The sequence below is a fragment of the Podarcis muralis genome, chromosome 10, assembly GCF_964188315.1.
Source record: "Podarcis muralis chromosome 10, rPodMur119.hap1.1, whole genome shotgun sequence".
Classification (NCBI taxonomy): Eukaryota; Metazoa; Chordata; class Lepidosauria; order Squamata; family Lacertidae; genus Podarcis; species Podarcis muralis.
The window spans coordinates 75,527,352-75,549,709 of NC_135664.1; the positions used below are offsets into that span (position 1 = coordinate 75,527,352).

The 22,358-nt window shown below is 52.1% G+C and overlaps 3 protein-coding genes across 6 annotated transcripts in view; all 3 read right to left on the bottom strand.

The window, feature by feature from the left end:
• LOC114605709 (uncharacterized) overlaps nt 1-5,426 on the bottom strand; it is a 74,130-nt gene extending 68,704 nt beyond the window's left edge. The window contains exons 1-2 of one of the 4 annotated variants that reach the window (XM_077935512.1): nt 5,408-5,426; nt 827-971 (exon numbers count right to left, since the gene is read on the bottom strand). The gene's annotated coding sequence lies outside the window, so the exon portion shown is untranslated. The other 3 variants (XM_077935514.1, XM_077935511.1, XM_028747254.2) reach the window with 3 other exon arrangements.
• A 101-nt stretch (nt 5,427-5,527) lies between these two features.
• Nucleotides 5,528-8,721, bottom strand: LOC144329050 (uncharacterized). Its single transcript, XM_077935510.1, has one exon. The coding sequence runs from the start codon at nt 8,695-8,697 to the stop codon at nt 6,676-6,678; it is 2,022 nt and encodes a 673-aa protein (XP_077791636.1). The 5' UTR covers nt 8,698-8,721; the 3' UTR covers nt 5,528-6,675.
• Nucleotides 8,722-16,077: 7,356 nt separating this feature from the next.
• LOC144329049 (uncharacterized) lies at nt 16,078-19,271 on the bottom strand. Its single transcript, XM_077935509.1, has one exon. It carries the CDS (start codon nt 19,245-19,247, stop codon nt 17,226-17,228), a length of 2,022 nt encoding a protein of 673 aa, XP_077791635.1. The 5' UTR covers nt 19,248-19,271; the 3' UTR covers nt 16,078-17,225.
• Nucleotides 19,272-22,358: the final 3,087 nt, after the last annotated feature.

Consider the following 22,358-nt stretch of genomic DNA (forward strand, 5'->3'; position numbering starts at 1 on the left):
TATCAACATATCCTACGTTCCCCGCCTCCTACCCACATTCCCAACTTTTAGGAAATGAAAAAGCAATGTCATCAAATGATAGTAATGCATCACCACCTTTCATAATCCTCAATCATTGCTAATAAAGCAGCATCATCTTGGAATACAGCCTTTTCAAATCAATTGTTTCATCACAGGAAAGGCAGCTGCTCTCTGTCCGTGAACAGGCCCTCTCTTTCTCTGGTTCATCATTCCTTTGGACATTCCCCATCCTCTTCATCATAATCCTCCATCCACCTCTAGATCTTCATGAATCACCTGCACAGTCCCATTGGCCTCAGGAGGTCCATGTGGACCATTATGTGAGGCCCAGGTCTATGTCTTTTCCAGGGACTGTGGTCTGGGTCAGTCAGAGAACTAGTGACAAGGCTTGGTGCTTGGGGTCAGCTGAATGGGTGCTCAGGGAAGCTCCTGTTCTTGGAGATGGACCTCCATCTACATGCCTCAGATTGCATGGAGAGAGCAGGAGAAGCAGAAGAAAAGCAGCTGGCACATCGGAATCCCAGACCCCCACTGCTCCTTACAATAATGATGGGCTGCCTGATCTCGAGCCCATCCTAAAGTGACACTGAAAAAGCTGCATATTAAAGGCAAATGGATAACTGTACTAGTGAAAACTTCAGCCTTGAATATGTCGTGTTGAATTATTGATGGCCTGAAGTTGTGTTATTTCTAGAGACATGAATTCATTCCGCTTCTGTCTCAAATATAGCTATTATATGATGTCATGGGGTGTCATGGGAGCGGTAGTACCTTTGGTGGTCCCCACCCTGCACTCAGCTCTCACCTGTGCCTTCCAGAAGCTGTCAGGATGAATCAGGGGCCACAATCCCAGGAATGGCTTCAACCGGCTGGCAAAACCAGGTGAGGATAGCTGATGGGTCTCAAATCCTTGGGGGGCTGGGCAATTCTGCTGCACCTGAAGTCAAGCCCTGGTGGATGGAGAGGATGAGAAGAACAGTGAATCCCACAGTCTAGAAGGCAGATTCTGCCCATCCTGCAGAGGAAAGTGAAGGGCAGATGGAATCGTCAACCGGGGAAGGAAGCCCATCGAGAAGGAAAACTCTGGTCCTAAACCTTCACTGCCTCGTGAGTTATGTTCAGGAGAAGAAAAGGCTATGGAGGGAAACCCACACAAATCCAGGGTGGAATCTCTAAGACGGTTGGATGGTGTCCTGCACACCTTCTTCATTCAACTCCTGCAGCCAAGCTGGTGCCAAACATACTGCTCTGCTTTCTTTGGGACCATATCAGCCGGGCTGAGAAGGGGGTCTTCTTGTCTAGGCAGCCCAGGACCCCCAAACCCACTGCCCAGGCTGGCAGTGCTACAAACACAGCAGTTTCAAGGGGGGAGATGGGCTCAGAGCTGTGTATCAAAGTCTCTCCAAAGTGGAACAAGGGAAACAGAAAGAAAATTTACATCATAAAGGTAAAGGTAAAGAGACCACTGAATATTAGGTCCAGTCGTGGCCGACTCTGGGGTTGCGGCGCTCATCTCGCTTTATTGGCCGAGGGAGCCAGCGGCATACAGCTTCCGAGTCATGTGGCCAGCATGAGTGAGCCGCTTCTGGCGAACCAGAGCAGCGCATGGAAACGCCGTTTACCTTCCTGCCGGAGTGGTACCTATTTATCTACCTGCACTTTGACGTGCTTTCGAACTGCTCGGTTGGCAGGAGCAGGGACCGAGCAATGGGAGCTCACCGCATCACGGGGATTCGAACCGCCGACCTTCTGATTGGCAAGTCCTACGCTCTGTGGTTTAAGCCACAGCACCACCCGGATCCCATATTTACATCATACAGCACTGTAAAAGTATTCAAAATATTTGTTTTTCGAAGAAAAGACCACAATGTATCATGTGGCCCCTTCAAAGCTAATGAAAGTCCTGTGCCTGGAGCTTTTGGGGGTGCAGGACCAGGAAATCTCCTGCCGCCATGATCCTTCCAATTGGGATTCAGGCCTCATCATGGGACTGAAATTGCCCTGGTTGTGCTGGTTGATGATCTCCAACGGGCCAGAGGCTGAGGGGGAAGCTGTTTCCTGGTTCTGCTGGATCTCTCAGCGGCCTTGAAGACCATTGGCCATGGTATCCTTCTGGACCCTCTAGGGGAGCTGGGGGCCCTGTTATGCAGTGGTTCCCCTCCTTCCTCCTGGGCCATGTCCAGAGAGTGGTGTTGGGGGATGAGTGTTCAGACCCCTGGATGCTTACTTGTGGGGTGCCTCAGGACTCCATTCTCTCCCCCATGCTTTTTACTATCTATATGCAGCCACTGGGAGAGATCATTAGGGGGGTTGGGCTGGGTGTTCACCAGTATGTGGATGATGCCCAGCTCTTCCTTTATTTTTTTTCCCCAAATTTTTTTATTAATTTTCCAAACAATTATACAATTTTCCAAAATACAACAAATTGCTTCTTCTTCTTTTTGAACTTCCTTCAGCGTCTCTGACAATCATCCATATTTATAACTGTAGTTACACATTCCTCCTTTCGTATTGCCATTACACTTCCCTTCTCCCACTATTTCCCTTAACAATACTTCTCCGTTTTTACAGTGCCTCTTGAAATCCCACTAGCGTTGTGTTCGCACCACATATGTTTTTCAGATAATCTACAAATTTTCCCCAGTCTTCGATGAACTTTTGGTCTTTGGTATATCTGATTTTTCCCAGTTAATTTATCCAATTCCGCATCGTCTGTCATTTTCAATCTCATTTCTCTTCCTTTCTTTTAAATTGGAACTAGTGAGGATGGTGAATGCCCTGTGTGTCTGTTTGGAGGTGGTTGGAGGATGGATGGCGGCCAACACATTGAGGTTGAATCCTGACAAGTCAGAAATACTGTCCCTGGGGGAGGGTGGGAGCCTTCCTGGTCCTGATGGGGTAACTGTGCCCCTGAAGGACCAGGTGTGCAGCCTGGGGGTAACCGCCTTCTGGGATCCATTTGTGAACAGAATGTGTGAGTAAACTCTTTTTATACTTTTATAGAAGACTGTGTCGTGTCTATCTTTTTATGAGGGACTAAAGTGGAAATTACCAAGGAATCTTATTTTAGAGGATTTAGCGAGCCTAAGCAAATGCATCCGCTGTAAGTTTAAAAGGGAGAATGTTACTCTGCTAAATTGTACAGGCATAGAAAAGTACGGATCTAAGTACAGCGATAATTCCTAACCTATCGGTTCAAGGAAGTTCTGGTAGTTTTACTCTGCATGATTCAAAGCTGGTGTTTTCTCTAGATCATGGGGAGGCAAACTAAGGCCTGGGGGTATAAATGTGATGATGATGATGATGATGATCTTGTGGGGTTTTTAAAAGTTATTTTGGAATTCGTACTGCTATATCAGCTCACAAAATATTATAGGTGGAGAAAATCACAGGGTTGCTGTAAAATATAATCCCACCCACGACTTCTCATTTATATACAGCCTGTAAATTTGGGGAGGCCACACACCTCACCTGTGCTAATACTGGCAGTCTTTGGCCTCCACAGGCACACCCGGTGTGTAGAGCCTCCAGCCACAGGCACTGTCTATCCTGAAAAGGGGTCCTTTGACTGGGAAGATGACACGCAGCGTAAATTAATAATGCAGAGTTTTAAAGAATAAAAGCTTTACTGAATTAAAAGAAGCTTCTTCATAAACCACATGGTTCCAAACAGTTTGACTGAGATTGCATACAGACTCTGCTCACGGCTGAGACAGACAGACTCTTGCTGAAATCTTACAGAGAGCACAATGTGCAACTGGCTACTACGTCACATGTCAGAATGACTCCACAGTTAGCAGTTAAGCCTGAATAAATTGAGGAGGCCCAAATGACTGTGCAGTCCCTGCACTTCCCAGCCTGCTTGGCTGCTTCTGCTCTCATGTGTCTTTGTCACGTGACAAAAGATTCATGCAGTCGCTGTCATCGGATGGTGATGGGTTGTATCTCAGCTTGTCAGTCACTCTGACATTGGCTACAAAGAATAAGAGGAACAGAAATGCTTTTGACGTGCAACCTCCGTATCAATCCTGAGCGCCATTCCATGGACTCTGCACCCCTGTTTCTGAGGACAGGTGTACATTATCCTCATCCTCAGTGGAAAAGACAATCAAGATGGAAGCCTGAGAGAGAGGAAAAGGTTTCTGGCTGCTTCCTGGGTGGGATTGCGGAAACCAAGAGCCGCTTCTGAGAAGGCCTCTCCCCTCCTCTCTTGTCACAGCTAAAAATTGGCCGCTGTTTCTTTAATGCTTAAAAAGCTGCGGGTTGTATATATAGAGTGAGAAATGTTAGTTTGGGGTTGGGTTGGTTGGTTGGTGAAAGCTGGCCATGTTGATGTGTGTACAGTTGGTCAGTCGCTTTTGCAGAAAGACTTTTGAGAAGACAGTGGTACCTCGGGTTAAGTACTTCATTCGTTCCGGAGTTCCATTCGTAACCTGAAACTGTTCTTAACCTGAAGCACCACTTTAGCTAATGGGGCCTCCCACTGCCGCTGCACCACCACCACAATATTTCTGTTTTCATCCTGAAGCAAAGTTCTTAACCTGAGGTATTATTTCTCAGTTATCAGAGTCTGTAACCTGAAGCGTCTGTAACCCGAGGTACCACTGTAAAAGCAGAAAGTACTCTGCAAGGATGCTCTTCTCGTGGACTCTTTCATGCTGACAAGGGCCCAAGGACCAGGCTGAGGCCACAAAGGGAGGCCAGAACCTTCTCTTTTCTTTCTACAAATACTGACATCTCTTCCTCTGGACTTCCTCTCCTCTCCAGGGGACCAAGGAATGGACTGGGCAGAATCGCTGTGTCTGGACAGGGCAGGGGCTTATGGGGCAGGAAGAGGATGGAGATTGCGGGAAGGAAGGGTGGGGGGACAGGACCCCCCACTTTCCAGGGATCCCTCTCTGGTCGCCTTGAAGGGGGGGTCGATTACTGGGCGGCAGAGAGAGGCCAAGGCTGTTCCACCAGAGATCCCCCGCAGCTGCCACAATGGAGACGCGATATCTCCCCCCCCGCCAATGCTGCCCTTCCCTGCCCCAGGGATGCTCCTCTCCCTCCCCCCCCCCCAATTTCCTTGACCCCATCCCTCTCTCCCGGAGTCTCCCCTGCATCCAGAGGCTCCCTTGGCTCTGCTCACCCCACACCCTGCGCCCCCATCTCTCCAGCCGGAGGCGCCCCCCCCCAGAGAAGATGGGAGGGACAGGGGGTCTCTATCCAGGCGTCTCTCGCGCCGCTTAACCCTTTCATGGGCCGCTTTTCTCCACGCAGAGCCAGGGGAGACGGGTGAGGGGTCCGCCCTGCGAGGAAAGCCCCCCTGGGGGCGCTTGGGGGAGCTGGAGGGGGTCTCTGGGTCCTTTCCCCCCCTCTCCGCCCCCCCCCGCGACTCCTTTACCTCTTTCTCCTCGCTCCCTGTTACGGAAAATCTGGGTGCGTATTTACCCTGCCACCCAGCCAATCGGACCAAGTCCGTGGATTCTAGCGGAAGAAAAGGAAGCTCAGCCGGACGCAGGAGCAAGATACGAAGATCCAAGTTTATTGCGCAACAGGTTCAAAACGAGATTGAACCCCGAGAATGGGGCGGCATAGACTTTTAAAAGTTCCCTCCAAGTCCCAGAATACAGTGCATGAAAACGTCATGAATACATTATGGGAAGGTTGGGTTTCGTGGATTACATCATGAATATATTACACACGTCATGAATATGTTTACAGAGAGGTGGGGTTGCACTGATTAACATTTGAGACAAGGGAGGGGGAATGTGCGGAGTGAGGGATATACATAAATAAACATTTCTTGAGTACCGGTGGTGGCAGGACAATGGGACAGTGATATGCATCGTCTGCCACCTGGTATTGCCCGGAGGAAGGGTTAGGCAGGACAATCTGACAGGATTAAGAAGTTCCTGTGTACGTGCCCTGCCGCTTCAGGGATTATGGTGGTCGGGGTGCCATCATGGAGTCCAAAGGGAGCTGAGTTGAATGACACCAAGAGCAAGGAAATCGGAGTCATGGTTGATTTTATATGATTTTCGAAAGGTTCCGATGGTTTCCAACCTATTCTGTAGCCTCGGTCAAAGTCGGAAACGAAGTGGATACATTGTAACAGGGTTTTGACAGGTTTACGAGCAGAATGGATACATTGTAACAAGGTCTTGACAAGATTACGAGGTCGAAAGTTTCGGTTCCATTGTTCTCGCTGCGGGGGGCCGTCAGCAGCTTGTCAGTAGGTTTAATGAGGCGTGCAAGGGCTCCCTGAGCTAGCTCCTGCAGGACGAATGCATGGCTGTGATTGGCTAAGACGCGGCCATAGGAATAAGCGGAGATACAGGAACGCCCGGTCTACTCGTTCTAAGTATGGAGCGCAGATAGCCATAGGAAGAGATAGGAGAATATGTTCATATATTTGAGCTTATTTCGCTCGTGAAAGAAAGAAACGAAAAGGGGGTCTGGGAGAAGTGTGGTGCTTGTGCAACAGTGAGGGGGGACTGGGTGGGTGTACCGTGGGTACCCTCGAGGTCATCGCCTCGGTTGCTCAAGGGAGAGGGGGGGCAAGAGGTACCTCCCCCCCCCCTCTGGTCCGTATCAGTCCCCCATTCGGAGATAGATTTGCATTAAAGTTCCGTAGGAACTTGCAAATCTTTTCTCCGCACCACAGAAACGCTAGATTTCAGTGATCTCGTATTCCCCTTCCCCCAGATGCCTCATCTGTACGTAGTCTGGAAAGGTAGGGGTGTGTTGGGAACGGGAATAGGCTCGAAGAGAGAATGAGGTAGAAGAAGTAGACTGGCGGAGGAGGGAGCAGCAGGGGCTAATACAGTGCACGGTACAACATAAGATAGAGACACAAAAAACAGCGGTCAAGATGAGGAGCAGTATGACTTTCAATAACTGTCGGAGCCATCCTAGCCTGGGTAACCATCCCCACAGGTCCACATCGGATAGTCCCTCATGCTGGATATCGTGTAGCCTCCCTGCTAACTCGTGAATATTGTTCAAATGTCCAGTTATATTTAAGGTCTGGTCAGTTACGTATGTGCAGCACTCGGTGCCTATTAAGGCACAGGTGCCTCCTTGACTGGACAAGAGGAAGTCCGTTGCAATCCTCGTCTGTAAGCTCAACTGCCTTACCTCGGATAGTTCCGACATGAGAGAGTCCGTGATCTGGGTCGCTTCCTGCATGAACTTAAGGAGGATGTCGGTGAGTCGAAGGATATCCACGTGGTTTGAACCGGCCCCGTAGGCAGGGAAGAGTGCCCGGCCCACGGTCTCTCCGTTTGCAGCAACATCTGACAGGTCTGACAGTTCCTTTTGCTCCCTTTTATTCCGTTGTCTTCCGGGGGGTAGATGTGGGGTTATCCTTATCCCGGGAACAATATAGCCGACAAAGCAGGATCCGGACATGTGTGGGCTCACCCATGTATAGGCGCGATGCCCGCACACCCAGAATAGGCCGCTGAGATAAGACTCCATTCTGCCTGAAGCAAAGGCTTGTAGCAGCATGGTGTCTGTGGGTTGTGGCTTCCAGTCCGAGGGGTGTCCGACGGCAGTGGCCCAGGCAGCGGTAAGGTTAGGAAAAGTCCGGGAATCCCTTGTGTTGGAAACAGTGACCAGTCCAGTTGGTAGGATTTCAAGGGTGTTGGTGCATGTACTGGATCCGATGAAGGTTCCTTCTCCTGAGAAGCTGCGGCAAAGGGGTCCCTTTGTAGGGCCGGTGAGATAGAGGTATTGATGTGTCAAGTTAAGAGCGGTTAAGTTCCAGGAGGTTACGTTTCCGGAACGGAACTGTTCTAGGGTCACCGGCACTGGAACCAGTGGAAGACTCTGTTGGAGATGGCTGGGCGCGTGAGCACAAATCCAGCAGTCCGGGTAGGGTGCCTCCCTGGCCACCTGGCTGAGAAGTTTAATGTAAGAGTTTTGTTCCCAGGAGGACAGGAGGTCTTCTCCTGGGAGCGTAGAGTCAGCGCCGAATTGTCGGGGTGCTGTGCCGACCGGGTGGAGGGGGTCGGTAGTGTTCAGTAGTCGCCTATCCCTGGCGATACCGCCGCATCTCAGGGGTCCGACGTGGTCCCATGAGGGGGAGCGCGAGGGGTGTATGGGATGGTGCCACCCTTCAAGATATTCAGCCCCTTTCCACTCATGAGTGACCCCTAAGTCCCATAAGCAGCAGAACCGTCGCAGGCAGAGTCCCTGGAGTTGGGGCTTCCGGGTTTCTAGGGTGGAGCGGAGGCACTGGAATCCGAAAATCAAGTTTCCAGAGGGGTGGTTGGAGTCCGTATAAGCGTGAGTGGCCCCTCCTATCTCGACTTCGGTCCAGTTAGGGTTTCGTGAGACCTCTCCACTCTCATAAAGAAGATAAGTCCCATTTCTGCAGGTCAGCCGGTAAGAGGAGTGGTCAAGAGTAAGAGCCGCAGAGCCAATACGGCGTAAATCCTTGTTTCGGATGAAAAGCTCCCAATATTCGTTTTCGGCGAGTCGGGGCACTAGGGAATGGCGCAGTAAGGTCCGAGACTCAGGGAGGCAGAAATCAAAGTCCCCCATTCGATCAGGGTTAGACCTACCCGTCTCGACCTCATGATAGTCTAAGAAGTGATAGTCCGTGTGCAACCCTGTGCAGTGGTCCGATGAGGTGGACGGGACCCAGGATAAGGCGGCGAGAAGAAGGGCGTTGCAGGCCAGACCCATGGTTTGGATGCGCGCCGGGAGAGCGCAAATGGTCAAATGAACGAAGGTATCAGATAGATGTAGCTGTCAAATAGAGCTGTCAGATGAGCTGTCAAAGCGAGGCTGTCAAACGAAGCAAGCTGTCAACGGAGCTGTCAAACGGAGCTGTCAGATGAGCTGTCAAAGCGAGGCTGTCAAACGAAGCAAGCTGTCAACGGAGCTGTCAAACGGAGCTGTCAGATGAGCTGTCAAAGCGAGGCTGTCAAACGAAGCAAGCTGTCAACGGAGCTGTCAAATGGAGCTGTCAGATGAGCTGTCAAAGCGAGGCTGTCAAACGAAGCAAGCTGTCAACGGAGCTGTCAAATGGAGCTGTCAGATGAGCTGTCAAACGTGGCTGTCACCGCGTCTGAAACGCAGCTTGATGGTGTTAGTATCTGGGATGATTTCGGACGTCCAGTTGGATGTCGCGGTGTCTGGTCCGGTCTGTTGAGCCCGATCTTGGCCCCGATCTGCTGGTCCGGTCTGTTGAGCCCGATCTTGGCCCCGATCTGCTGGTCCGGTCTGTTGAGCCCGATCTTGGCCCCGATCTGCTGGTCCGGTCTGTTGAGCCCGACCTTGGCCCCGATTTACTGGTCCAGTCTGTTGGGCCCGAATTTGGCCCCGATCCAGTGCGGTCTGTTGGTCGTCGTCGTCAATATATGAGGTCGGTGGAGCAGGTGGAGTCGAAAAGGTGAAATCCTCGCCTTCGCTTTCTTCAGTCTCCTGTGGAGGGGGTGAGGACTTGCACCTAGTGTGGTGTAACCAAGAATTCTTCTCACCTACTTTCACGGCGGTTGGCGATGTCAAGAGTACTTGGTAGGGACCTTCCCACGCGGGTTGGAGTGGTTCCTTCTGGTAGACCTTGACGAGGACCCAGTCACCAGGGTGGAAGGAGTGAGCGTGGACGTCGATGGGCAGGTTCTGTCCCTCGATGGCCGCGTAGTGGTGGAGACGCTGCAGTTGTGTCTGGAGCTGAATGACATAATTAGTAAGTTCTGCTTCTCCCAGCTCCAATTCTGAGAGTGGGAATAGAGTGTTGTAGACGGGGGGAGGTCTCCCGAATAAAAGTTCGAATGGAGAGAGTTTCAAACGTTCGGTTGGGGCGCTGCGGATGTTATGAAGAACCAATGGGAGTGCATTCACCCATTTTAGGCCAGTGAGCTCGCAAAGTTTGCCCAACTGTATTTTTATCTCCTGGTTCATACGCTCTACTTGGCCTGAGGATTGTGGGTGGTATGGAGTGTGGAGGTCCCATCTAATCTGGAGTGTCTTGGCCACTAATTGCACCACCTCTGCAGTAAAGTGGGTTCCCCTATCGCTGTCTATGCGGCGGGGTATGCCATAACGGGGAATAATATCCTGTAGGAGGGCCCTGGCAACTACGGATGCGGTAGCTTTTCGGCAAGGGAATCCCTCCACCCACGAGGAAAATTGGTCCACTATAATCAAAGCATGTTTAAAGCCTTGGCATTGGGGCAGATCGATAAAGTCAAGCTGCAAGTTCTCAAAAGGGACAAAGGCCCATGGTCTGGCTCCTGGTGGCCTCCTGGGTTCACGCTTGGGATTGAAGCGATGGCAGGTAATGCAATTCTTTGATGCTGCTGCTGCGGCAGCGGCTATTCCGGGTGCATACCAAGATCTAATTACATGTTCCATTAATCTCCCTTTTCCCCAATGTGTCCGCTGATGAAGAACCCTCACTACTTTTGGAGTCCAGGCCTTTGGAAGGACGGTTCTTCCATCAGGGAGGACCCAGATGCCCTGTTGCTCGGTGGCACCTATCGATTCCCACATAGCTCTTTCATCCGCTGGGGCAGATTTGTAAATTTCTGCAAGGTCTAGGTCTGTTGGTAGTTGGAGGGCTTGAAACTCGGATTCATTGTTAGGGACGCGTAGGGCAGCCATCTGTGCGGCTTTGTCGGCTCGTCGGTTTCCTTTAGAAACTGAGTCCCTGCCCTTGGTATGGGCCTTGCAGTGGACAACGGCTATAGCGGCAGGTAGATGGATCGCTGTGAGAAGTCGCTCAACTAGGGCGGCGTGCGAGATTTGAGACCCGGCGGCGGTTAGGAAGCCTCTCTGGAGCCAAATTTGGCCGGTTGTGTGCACGAGGCCAAAACAGTATTTACTATCCGTATAAATGGTTATCCGCTTCCCTTCACCAATCTCGCAGGCACGCAGCAGTGCAATTAACTCAGCGGCTTGGGCACTGTACTGGGAGTTGATTGGGTTTGACTCTAGTACTTCGAAGTCGGAGACCACCGCATACCCAGTCTTTCTAACCCCGTCGATTACCTTAGAGCTACCATCAGTATATAGTATTAGGTCTGGGTTCTCCAAGGGAAGATGATCTAAGTCTTCACGGGGCTTTTCGGCTTGCCGGACAATAGTGGTGCAGTCATGATGTGGGGTGCCATCATCGGGAAGGGGTAGCAGGGTAGCGGGGTTTAGCGAGTTGACACGTTTAATGGTGACATTGGTTGGGGTTAGTAGGAGGGCTTCGTACCGGTTGAGGCGGGAGTTTGAGAAATGGTGGCATCCTTTTAAGGTTAGGAGGGTTGAGACTGAATGGGGAACGTGAAGGGTGATTTCGTGGCCCAGAACTGTTTCTTGGGCTTTCTCGAGAAGGACAGCAGCGGCTGCAATGGCTCTCAGGCAACTGACAGCCCCTTTAGCAGTGTTGTCAAGTTGCAGACTATAATATGCTACTGGCCTCTCTTGGTCTCGGAAGGGTTGGGTTAGGACACCGGAGGCTACCCCCATTTGCTCATGGATGAACAGGTTGAAAGGGATTCGGTAGTCGGGTAATCCTAGGGCAGGAGCGGATCTGAGTTCCCGTTTTAGTCGTTCAAAAGAGTTGTAAGCTTCTTCTTCCCAGACCAGGGTGTCTGGGTGGTCCTGCCGCGTCATAACAGTTAAGGGCTTCGTTATTTCGCTGTAGCCAGCGATCCAGGCTCGGCAGAAGCCGGCCATGCCAAGGAAGCCGCGCAACTGTCGCTTCGTTTTTGGGAGAGGGATTTTTGTGACTGCCTCGATCCTGTCAGTGGCTAGGCTTCGGGTCCCTACTCCTAAGATGTGTCCCAGATATTTGACTTCTTGTTTACAATATTGGAGTTTCTTTGGAGACACCTTGTGTCCCTTCTTTGCTAATTCTGATAGGAGGTGTTTAGTATCTATCTTACACGCCTCTTCACTGGTAGAACACAATAAAATATCATCCACGTAGAGAAGCAAGGTGGAGCTAGCTGGTAGGTGGATGTCCTCTAAGTCCTGATGTAATACGGCCGAGAAAATTGCGGGTGACTCTACATAGCCTTGGGGCAGTCTGGTCCACGTTAGTTGGCCGGGCCCCCAGGTAAATGCAAAAAGGAATTGGCTGGCCGGATCCAGGGGTATACTGAAGAAGGCGGAGCACAAATCCGCTGCGGAGTACCAAGTTGTCCCTGCTGGAATTGCGTTTAGGAGGGAGTTCGGGTTGCCCACTACCGGGTGTCGGGGTATTACGAATTGGTTTACTAATCTCAAATCCTGCACAAAACGGTACCGTATAGGTGCCCCCTCTTTAGCGGGCTTCTTGACTGGGAGAACTGGGGTATTACAGGGCGAGGCGCATGAGACTAGGATCCCCTTTTCGAGGAAGTCCTCAATCATGGGTGTTAGGCCGTCTATGGCTTCTTTGGGCAGAGGGTATTGCTTGGTGCACGGGAAGGGTAGGTCACTTCGGTACGTGATCTTGACTGGAGTAGCGGAGAGTAAGAGCCCGACTGAGGTTGATTCAGTGCCCCATAAGGAGGGGGGCAATTCGTTTTCTAGGTCCAAAGGGAGTTCGGGAAACTGTCGGTCCGCTTTAGATTCTTGGACGATACCTTGGAACATGGGAATAGAGTCCCCTGGCATATGTAGGTAAATGCCATCCGAGGAGCATTTTATGGTAGCGTTAAGCTTGCAGAGGAGGTCTCTGCCGAGGAGATTAACAGGGCTGCTTGTTAAAAGGAAAGTGTGTTCCGCTAGTAATGGTCCGAGGGTGACCTTGGCTGGTCGCGAGAGTGGGCAAGTGCGGGGTATCCCATCCAGTCCCATTACTTTCTTGGTCACTGTTCCTGGTTCCAGGTGACTGTCGGTTAGGGTGGAATAAGTAGCCCCTGTGTCCAGTAGACATTGATAGGGGTGGCCGTCAATCTCGATAGTGCAGACCGGGTCCTCAGGTGACAATGCAAGGACAGGGCAGATGGTTTGGGTCTGACTGGGATCCCCTTCTAATTGTCAATAGGTGTCGTGGTCGTCGGGCGGTGGTTGGTTTGGAGGGTGTAAGGGAGGAGCAATAGCATTCGCCCAAGGGTGGGCAGGCTGGTCTATGGCTGGCATTTGGGTCCGGGGTCCTGGTTGGGGTCGGATTTGAGGTGTCGGGTTCGAGGCCGTTGGTGGGGTATAAGCCGCAGGGTTGTGATGGCTGTAGCCTGGAGTTACGTTGGTTTGCGGGGAGAAAGGAGAGTGGGTGGTCCGAACAGGGAAAGGCTTAGGCTCCTGTCCCCCGTAGGATGGCGTATTTAGGTAGGGGCAGAATCTTTTTATGTGTCCCTCTTCCTGGCAGTAGTAGCATCCTCCCGTCCCCGGTCCCCATTGCCTGTAGGGATTTGGGGGTCCTCCTCCCCGGATCCCCTTTCCTCGAGGGAGTCCCCTGCCTCGATTAGGACCATAGGCAGTTTCCATACTTAAGGCTAATATTGATTCAACCTCGGGTTTTGTTTCCTTCTTCTTTCTTTCGTCCCGAGAGTTGTAAACAGATTTCGCGATGGACAAGATTTCACTTACGCTCTTTCCATCGTATCCAATTTGGAGATTCAGGGCTTTTCTAATATCTGGGCAAGCCTGGTCCTTGAAGAACCCTTTAACGATTACTTCATGCTGTGGGTTTTCGGGGTCTATTCCTCCCCATGTTTTAATGGCAGAGACCAATCTAGTGTAATAGTCAGACGGGTGTTCGTTCGGCCCCTGCATGACCGACTGGACTTTGGTCCAATTAACGGTGCGTTGTCCGGCGGCCTTTACTCCGTCCAAAATTGCCTTTTTAAACAGGTTTAAGCACCAAATCCCGTTGGTGGTGTTATAATCCCATGCTGGTTCTACTCTGAGGCATTGTGCTGTAAGCGCCTCCAATCCCTGAGGCCGTCCCCTTTGGTAGTCGGGTAGTTCTATGGCTTCCCCGGCTTTAGCTAGGATGTCCGCTTTCTCCGCCTCGTTGAAGAGAGCATTCAGAAGGACGTGGACATCTGGCCAGGTGGGATTGTGAGTGGAGAAGATAGCGCTGACCTGGCGGTGGCACTTGTCCGGGTCGTCCCTCAGTGAGGGCATCTGATTTGACCAAGTTACCAGGTCTGAGGTATAGAAGGGTTGATGCGTGTAAACCATCCGAGGGGGCCCATTAGGTACGAGAGGAGGAATGGGCAGGGCCCTTAAGGGCATCTGGACCGCAGTAGAACTCACGGTGGAGCTCACTTGGTCAGAAGTCCCTGGGGCCTCTTTGTCGTGGCCCAGGGTCCCCATTGCGGGGCCATGAGGTTCCGTGGAGGCGGGTTTATTCCCGATTTGGGTAGAGTCCTCAATGGTGTTGTGGAGCATAGAGGGGATTTTAGTTTTAGCTTGCCCGGGGTGTTTAACGTGCTTGGTGTCCCCCTTGTCCCTTTGTGCTTGTAGTCGTGTGACCCTTCTATTCTCAGTGCCTTGTGCCTCATCTTCCCCCGTTTCCTCCCCACTGCTAGAGTTGCTGTCGCTGGGTGTCGGGGCTCGCGGCGGCGGTCCTTGATAGTAAAAGGGGACCAGGGTCTGTCGTACGTCGTCATCTTCGTAAGGGGGGGGCATTGGCTGTCGCCCGGGATTTAATATAGGTAGTTGATAAGAAGTTGTTCCCTTTGGGGCTTGGAGCATTCTCCTTACTGCCTCAAAGGTGGCCAGGTATTCCAACTGGCGGGGTTTTTCTTCCATCAAGGCTTTCCTTAGGTGGTTCAAGCGTTCTTCATTAAACGAACCCCCCGGTGGCCACCGCAGTTCGGGTTTGGCGGAGGCAGTACTGGCGGGCCAGGTTTCGGAGCAGAGGTCCTCTAATTTCTCTTTAGATAACAATTTGTGGCCAGGAATCGACTTCCAATACGCGATGACGAATTGGAGAGGAGAGTCGGGATCCTTCTGGGAACGGGATGGCTTCCTGGAAGCCTTCCTCCCAGAGTGAGTCCGCTCATGTTTGGAAGCCTGGGTACCCATAGTATATTTCACGCGTGTCTAGATAGGAGAGAGGAGAGAGGAGGGGGTCGATAAGGATTTGTGGGTCTAGGGCTGTTCGACAAAGGACTTGTAAAAAGGAAAGGTTCTTAGTCGCTTGGCAACTTCCTAGGGAGGTTTTAAAGAGCTCTAGCTATCCGGTATTTCCTTCCTTCCTTTTCTTTAACCATTTACTTGGGGTCCCTTTTCCACTCTGCCGGTCCCGCCCAATTCCTCATGGGCTATTCCCTCCTGGCAACCTCCTACCTATCGTCAAACTTCTCAGGAAAAGGGGCCCTACTGAACGCCCGCGCCGTGCGGTGCCAGATCGGGTGATCCCTGGATAGAATTCTGGGTCGAAAATCCCCCTTGCTTTCGGAAGCGGGCTTACGATACACGTGGTACGTAGCCCGACCGGTGCGGCTGGGATTGGGATAGAAAGCAAGACCACTTCCTGCCCCCTAGAAAGGACGCTCGGGAAGATCGGAAAGAGAGCTCCAACCCCTTGCTTTCAACTGGGATGCCCGTTTGCGGAGAGTCGGCTATCTTTCAAGTCGGGTCTCTCCGTCTTACCCTTCGGGCTCCCAATTGGTGCGGCTGGCTGGAGAGTTTAGGTAAAGAGATAGAGCTCAGAACCCCCCTCTCGGGTCGAGCAGTAGTCCACGGTCTCTCTCACTGACTGGACCAAGAGAAAGGTAAGAAGGTACGATAGAGAGGAGGGCAGAGAATTCAGTTGCCAGGAGACTTCCACCCCTTCCCACCAGTGCACTGGATTTTCCTATACTCACGCGTCTTCTACGTCGATCCGATCCCGGGACCGATGAATAAGCCGGCTGGATCCCTTTTGCTCCCCGGCTGAACTCCTGGGGCTCCTGATTACCGCCCGGGAGATGGCCGGAGGTCCAAAAGGGTCTTCTCGGGCAAAGTGGCCCGCAGCCGGCTGAAGAATTCGGGGCCCCCGGTCAGCAACCCGGGAGAACCGCTGGAGCCCCACGCTGGGCGCCAAGCTGTTACGGAAAATCTGGGTGCGTATTTACCCTGCCACCCAGCCAATCGGACCAAGTCCGTGGATTCTAGTGGAAGAAAAGGAAGCTCAGCCGGACGCAGGAGCAAGATACGAAGATCCAAGTTTATTGCGCAACAGGTTCAAAACGAGATTGAACCCCGAGAATGGGGCGGCATAGACTTTTAAAAGTTCCCTCCAAGTCCCAGAATACAGTGCATGAAAACGTCATGAATACATTATGGGAAGGTTGGGTTTCGTGGATTACATCATGAATATATTACACACGTCATGAATATGTTTACAGAGAGGTGGGGTTGCACTGATTAACATTTGAGACAAGGGAGGGGGAATGTGCGGAGTGAGGGATATACATAAATAAACATTTCTTGAGTACCGGTGGTGGCAGGACAATGGGACAGTGATATGCATCGTCTGCCACCTGGTATTGCCCGGAGGAAGGGTTAGGCAGGACAATCTGACAGGATTAAGAAGTTCCTGTGTACGTGCCCTGCCGCTTCAGGGATTATGGTGGTCGGGGTGCCATCATGGAGTCCAAAGGGAGCTGAGTTGAATGACACCAAGAGCAAGGAAATCGGAGTCATGGTTGATTTTATATGATTTTCGAAAGGTTCCGATGGTTTCCAACCTATTCTGTAGCCTCGGTCAAAGTCGGAAACGAAGTGGATACATTGTAACAGGGTTTTGACAGGTTTACGAGCAGAATGGATACATTGTAACAAGGTCTTGACAAGATTACGAGGTCGAAAGTTTCGGTTCCATTGTTCTCGCTGCGGGGGGCCGTCAGCAGCTTGTCAGTAGGTTTAATGAGGCGTGCAAGGGCTCCCTGAGCTAGCTCCTGCAGGACGAATGCATGGCTGTGATTGGCTAAGACGCGGCCATAGGAATAAGCGGAGATACAGGAACGCCCGGTCTACTCGTTCTAAGTATGGAGCGCAGATAGCCATAGGAAGAGATAGGAGAATATGTTCATATATTTGAGCTTATTTCGCTCGTGAAAGAAAGAAACGAAAAGGGGGTCTGGGAGAAGTGTGGTGCTTGTGCAACAGTGAGGGGGGACTGGGTGGGTGTACCGTGGGTACCCTCGAGGTCATCGCCTCGGTTGCTCAAGGGAGAGGGGGGGCAAGAGGTACCTCCCCCCCCCCTCTGGTCCGTATCAGTCCCCCATTCGGAGATAGATTTGCATTAAAGTTCCGTAGGAACTTGCAAATCTTTTCTCCGCACCACAGAAACGCTAGATTTCAGTGATCTCGTATTCCCCTTCCCCCAGATGCCTCATCTGTACGTAGTCTGGAAAGGTAGGGGTGTGTTGGGAACGGGAATAGGCTCGAAGAGAGAATGAGGTAGAAGAAGTAGACTGGCGGAGGAGGGAGCAGCAGGGGCTAATACAGTGCACGGTACAACATAAGATAGAGACACAAAAAACAGCGGTCAAGATGAGGAGCAGTATGACTTTCAATAACTGTCGGAGCCATCCTAGCCTGGGTAACCATCCCCACAGGTCCACATCGGATAGTCCCTCATGCTGGATATCGTGTAGCCTCCCTGCTAACTCGTGAATATTGTTCAAATGTCCAGTTATATTTAAGGTCTGGTCAGTTACGTATGTGCAGCACTCGGTGCCTATTAAGGCACAGGTGCCTCCTTGACTGGACAAGAGGAAGTCCGTTGCAATCCTCGTCTGTAAGCTCAACTGCCTTACCTCGGATAGTTCCGACATGAGAGAGTCCGTGATCTGGGTCGCTTCCTGCATGAACTTAAGGAGGATGTCGGTGAGTCGAAGGATATCCACGTGGTTTGAACCGGCCCCGTAGGCAGGGAAGAGTGCCCGGCCCACGGTCTCTCCGTTTGCAGCAACATCTGACAGGTCTGACAGTTCCTTTTGCTCCCTTTTATTCCGTTGTCTTCCGGGGGGTAGATGTGGGGTTATCCTTATCCCGGGAACAATATAGCCGACAAAGCAGGATCCGGACATGTGTGGGCTCACCCATGTATAGGCGCGATGCCCGCACACCCAGAATAGGCCGCTGAGATAAGACTCCATTCTGCCTGAAGCAAAGGCTTGTAGCAGCATGGTGTCTGTGGGTTGTGGCTTCCAGTCCGAGGGGTGTCCGACGGCAGTGGCCCAGGCAGCGGTAAGGTTAGGAAAAGTCCGGGAATCCCTTGTGTTGGAAACAGTGACCAGTCCAGTTGGTAGGATTTCAAGGGTGTTGGTGCATGTACTGGATCCGATGAAGGTTCCTTCTCCTGAGAAGCTGCGGCAAAGGGGTCCCTTTGTAGGGCCGGTGAGATAGAGGTATTGATGTGTCAAGTTAAGAGCGGTTAAGTTCCAGGAGGTTACGTTTCCGGAACGGAACTGTTCTAGGGTCACCGGCACTGGAACCAGTGGAAGACTCTGTTGGAGATGGCTGGGCGCGTGAGCACAAATCCAGCAGTCCGGGTAGGGTGCCTCCCTGGCCACCTGGCTGAGAAGTTTAATGTAAGAGTTTTGTTCCCAGGAGGACAGGAGGTCTTCTCCTGGGAGCGTAGAGTCAGCGCCGAATTGTCGGGGTGCTGTGCCGACCGGGTGGAGGGGGTCGGTAGTGTTCAGTAGTCGCCTATCCCTGGCGATACCGCCGCATCTCAGGGGTCCGACGTGGTCCCATGAGGGGGAGCGCGAGGGGTGTATGGGATGGTGCCACCCTTCAAGATATTCAGCCCCTTTCCACTCATGAGTGACCCCTAAGTCCCATAAGCAGCAGAACCGTCGCAGGCAGAGTCCCTGGAGTTGGGGCTTCCGGGTTTCTAGGGTGGAGCGGAGGCACTGGAATCCGAAAATCAAGTTTCCAGAGGGGTGGTTGGAGTCCGTATAAGCGTGAGTGGCCCCTCCTATCTCGACTTCGGTCCAGTTAGGGTTTCGTGAGACCTCTCCACTCTCATAAAGAAGATAAGTCCCATTTCTGCAGGTCAGCCGGTAAGAGGAGTGGTCAAGAGTAAGAGCCGCAGAGCCAATACGGCGTAAATCCTTGTTTCGGATGAAAAGCTCCCAATATTCGTTTTCGGCGAGTCGGGGCACTAGGGAATGGCGCAGTAAGGTCCGAGACTCAGGGAGGCAGAAATCAAAGTCCCCCATTCGATCAGGGTTAGACCTACCCGTCTCGACCTCATGATAGTCTAAGAAGTGATAGTCCGTGTGCAACCCTGTGCAGTGGTCCGATGAGGTGGACGGGACCCAGGATAAGGCGGCGAGAAGAAGGGCGTTGCAGGCCAGACCCATGGTTTGGATGCGCGCCGGGAGAGCGCAAATGGTCAAATGAACGAAGGTATCAGATAGATGTAGCTGTCAAATAGAGCTGTCAGATGAGCTGTCAAAGCGAGGCTGTCAAACGAAGCAAGCTGTCAACGGAGCTGTCAAACGGAGCTGTCAGATGAGCTGTCAAAGCGAGGCTGTCAAACGAAGCAAGCTGTCAACGGAGCTGTCAAACGGAGCTGTCAGATGAGCTGTCAAAGCGAGGCTGTCAAACGAAGCAAGCTGTCAACGGAGCTGTCAAATGGAGCTGTCAGATGAGCTGTCAAAGCGAGGCTGTCAAACGAAGCAAGCTGTCAACGGAGCTGTCAAATGGAGCTGTCAGATGAGCTGTCAAACGTGGCTGTCACCGCGTCTGAAACGCAGCTTGATGGTGTTAGTATCTGGGATGATTTCGGACGTCCAGTTGGATGTCGCGGTGTCTGGTCCGGTCTGTTGAGCCCGATCTTGGCCCCGATCTGCTGGTCCGGTCTGTTGAGCCCGATCTTGGCCCCGATCTGCTGGTCCGGTCTGTTGAGCCCGATCTTGGCCCCGATCTGCTGGTCCGGTCTGTTGAGCCCGACCTTGGCCCCGATTTACTGGTCCAGTCTGTTGGGCCCGAATTTGGCCCCGATCCAGTGCGGTCTGTTGGTCGTCGTCGTCAATATATGAGGTCGGTGGAGCAGGTGGAGTCGAAAAGGTGAAATCCTCGCCTTCGCTTTCTTCAGTCTCCTGTGGAGGGGGTGAGGACTTGCACCTAGTGTGGTGTAACCAAGAATTCTTCTCACCTACTTTCACGGCGGTTGGCGATGTCAAGAGTACTTGGTAGGGACCTTCCCACGCGGGTTGGAGTGGTTCCTTCTGGTAGACCTTGACGAGGACCCAGTCACCAGGGTGGAAGGAGTGAGCGTGGACGTCGATGGGCAGGTTCTGTCCCTCGATGGCCGCGTAGTGGTGGAGACGCTGCAGTTGTGTCTGGAGCTGAATGACATAATTAGTAAGTTCTGCTTCTCCCAGCTCCAATTCTGAGAGTGGGAATAGAGTGTTGTAGACGGGGGGAGGTCTCCCGAATAAAAGTTCGAATGGAGAGAGTTTCAAACGTTCGGTTGGGGCGCTGCGGATGTTATGAAGAACCAATGGGAGTGCATTCACCCATTTTAGGCCAGTGAGCTCGCAAAGTTTGCCCAACTGTATTTTTATCTCCTGGTTCATACGCTCTACTTGGCCTGAGGATTGTGGGTGGTATGGAGTGTGGAGGTCCCATCTAATCTGGAGTGTCTTGGCCACTAATTGCACCACCTCTGCAGTAAAGTGGGTTCCCCTATCGCTGTCTATGCGGCGGGGTATGCCATAACGGGGAATAATATCCTGTAGGAGGGCCCTGGCAACTACGGATGCGGTAGCTTTTCGGCAAGGGAATCCCTCCACCCACGAGGAAAATTGGTCCACTATAATCAAAGCATGTTTAAAGCCTTGGCATTGGGGCAGATCGATAAAGTCAAGCTGCAAGTTCTCAAAAGGGACAAAGGCCCATGGTCTGGCTCCTGGTGGCCTCCTGGGTTCACGCTTGGGATTGAAGCGATGGCAGGTAATGCAATTCTTTGATGCTGCTGCTGCGGCAGCGGCTATTCCGGGTGCATACCAAGATCTAATTACATGTTCCATTAATCTCCCTTTTCCCCAATGTGTCCGCTGATGAAGAACCCTCACTACTTTTGGAGTCCAGGCCTTTGGAAGGACGGTTCTTCCATCAGGGAGGACCCAGATGCCCTGTTGCTCGGTGGCACCTATCGATTCCCACATAGCTCTTTCATCCGCTGGGGCAGATTTGTAAATTTCTGCAAGGTCTAGGTCTGTTGGTAGTTGGAGGGCTTGAAACTCGGATTCATTGTTAGGGACGCGTAGGGCAGCCATCTGTGCGGCTTTGTCGGCTCGTCGGTTTCCTTTAGAAACTGAGTCCCTGCCCTTGGTATGGGCCTTGCAGTGGACAACGGCTATAGCGGCAGGTAGATGGATCGCTGTGAGAAGTCGCTCAACTAGGGCGGCGTGCGAGATTTGAGACCCGGCGGCGGTTAGGAAGCCTCTCTGGAGCCAAATTTGGCCGGTTGTGTGCACGAGGCCAAAACAGTATTTACTATCCGTATAAATGGTTATCCGCTTCCCTTCACCAATCTCGCAGGCACGCAGCAGTGCAATTAACTCAGCGGCTTGGGCACTGTACTGGGAGTTGATTGGGTTTGACTCTAGTACTTCGAAGTCGGAGACCACCGCATACCCAGTCTTTCTAACCCCGTCGATTACCTTAGAGCTACCATCAGTATATAGTATTAGGTCTGGGTTCTCCAAGGGAAGATGATCTAAGTCTTCACGGGGCTTTTCGGCTTGCCGGACAATAGTGGTGCAGTCATGATGTGGGGTGCCATCATCGGGAAGGGGTAGCAGGGTAGCGGGGTTTAGCGAGTTGACACGTTTAATGGTGACATTGGTTGGGGTTAGTAGGAGGGCTTCGTACCGGTTGAGGCGGGAGTTTGAGAAATGGTGGCATCCTTTTAAGGTTAGGAGGGTTGAGACTGAATGGGGAACGTGAAGGGTGATTTCGTGGCCCAGAACTGTTTCTTGGGCTTTCTCGAGAAGGACAGCAGCGGCTGCAATGGCTCTCAGGCAACTGACAGCCCCTTTAGCAGTGTTGTCAAGTTGCAGACTATAATATGCTACTGGCCTCTCTTGGTCTCGGAAGGGTTGGGTTAGGACACCGGAGGCTACCCCCATTTGCTCATGGATGAACAGGTTGAAAGGGATTCGGTAGTCGGGTAATCCTAGGGCAGGAGCGGATCTGAGTTCCCGTTTTAGTCGTTCAAAAGAGTTGTAAGCTTCTTCTTCCCAGACCAGGGTGTCTGGGTGGTCCTGCCGCGTCATAACAGTTAAGGGCTTCGTTATTTCGCTGTAGCCAGCGATCCAGGCTCGGCAGAAGCCGGCCATGCCAAGGAAGCCGCGCAACTGTCGCTTCGTTTTTGGGAGAGGGATTTTTGTGACTGCCTCGATCCTGTCAGTGGCTAGGCTTCGGGTCCCTACTCCTAAGATGTGTCCCAGATATTTGACTTC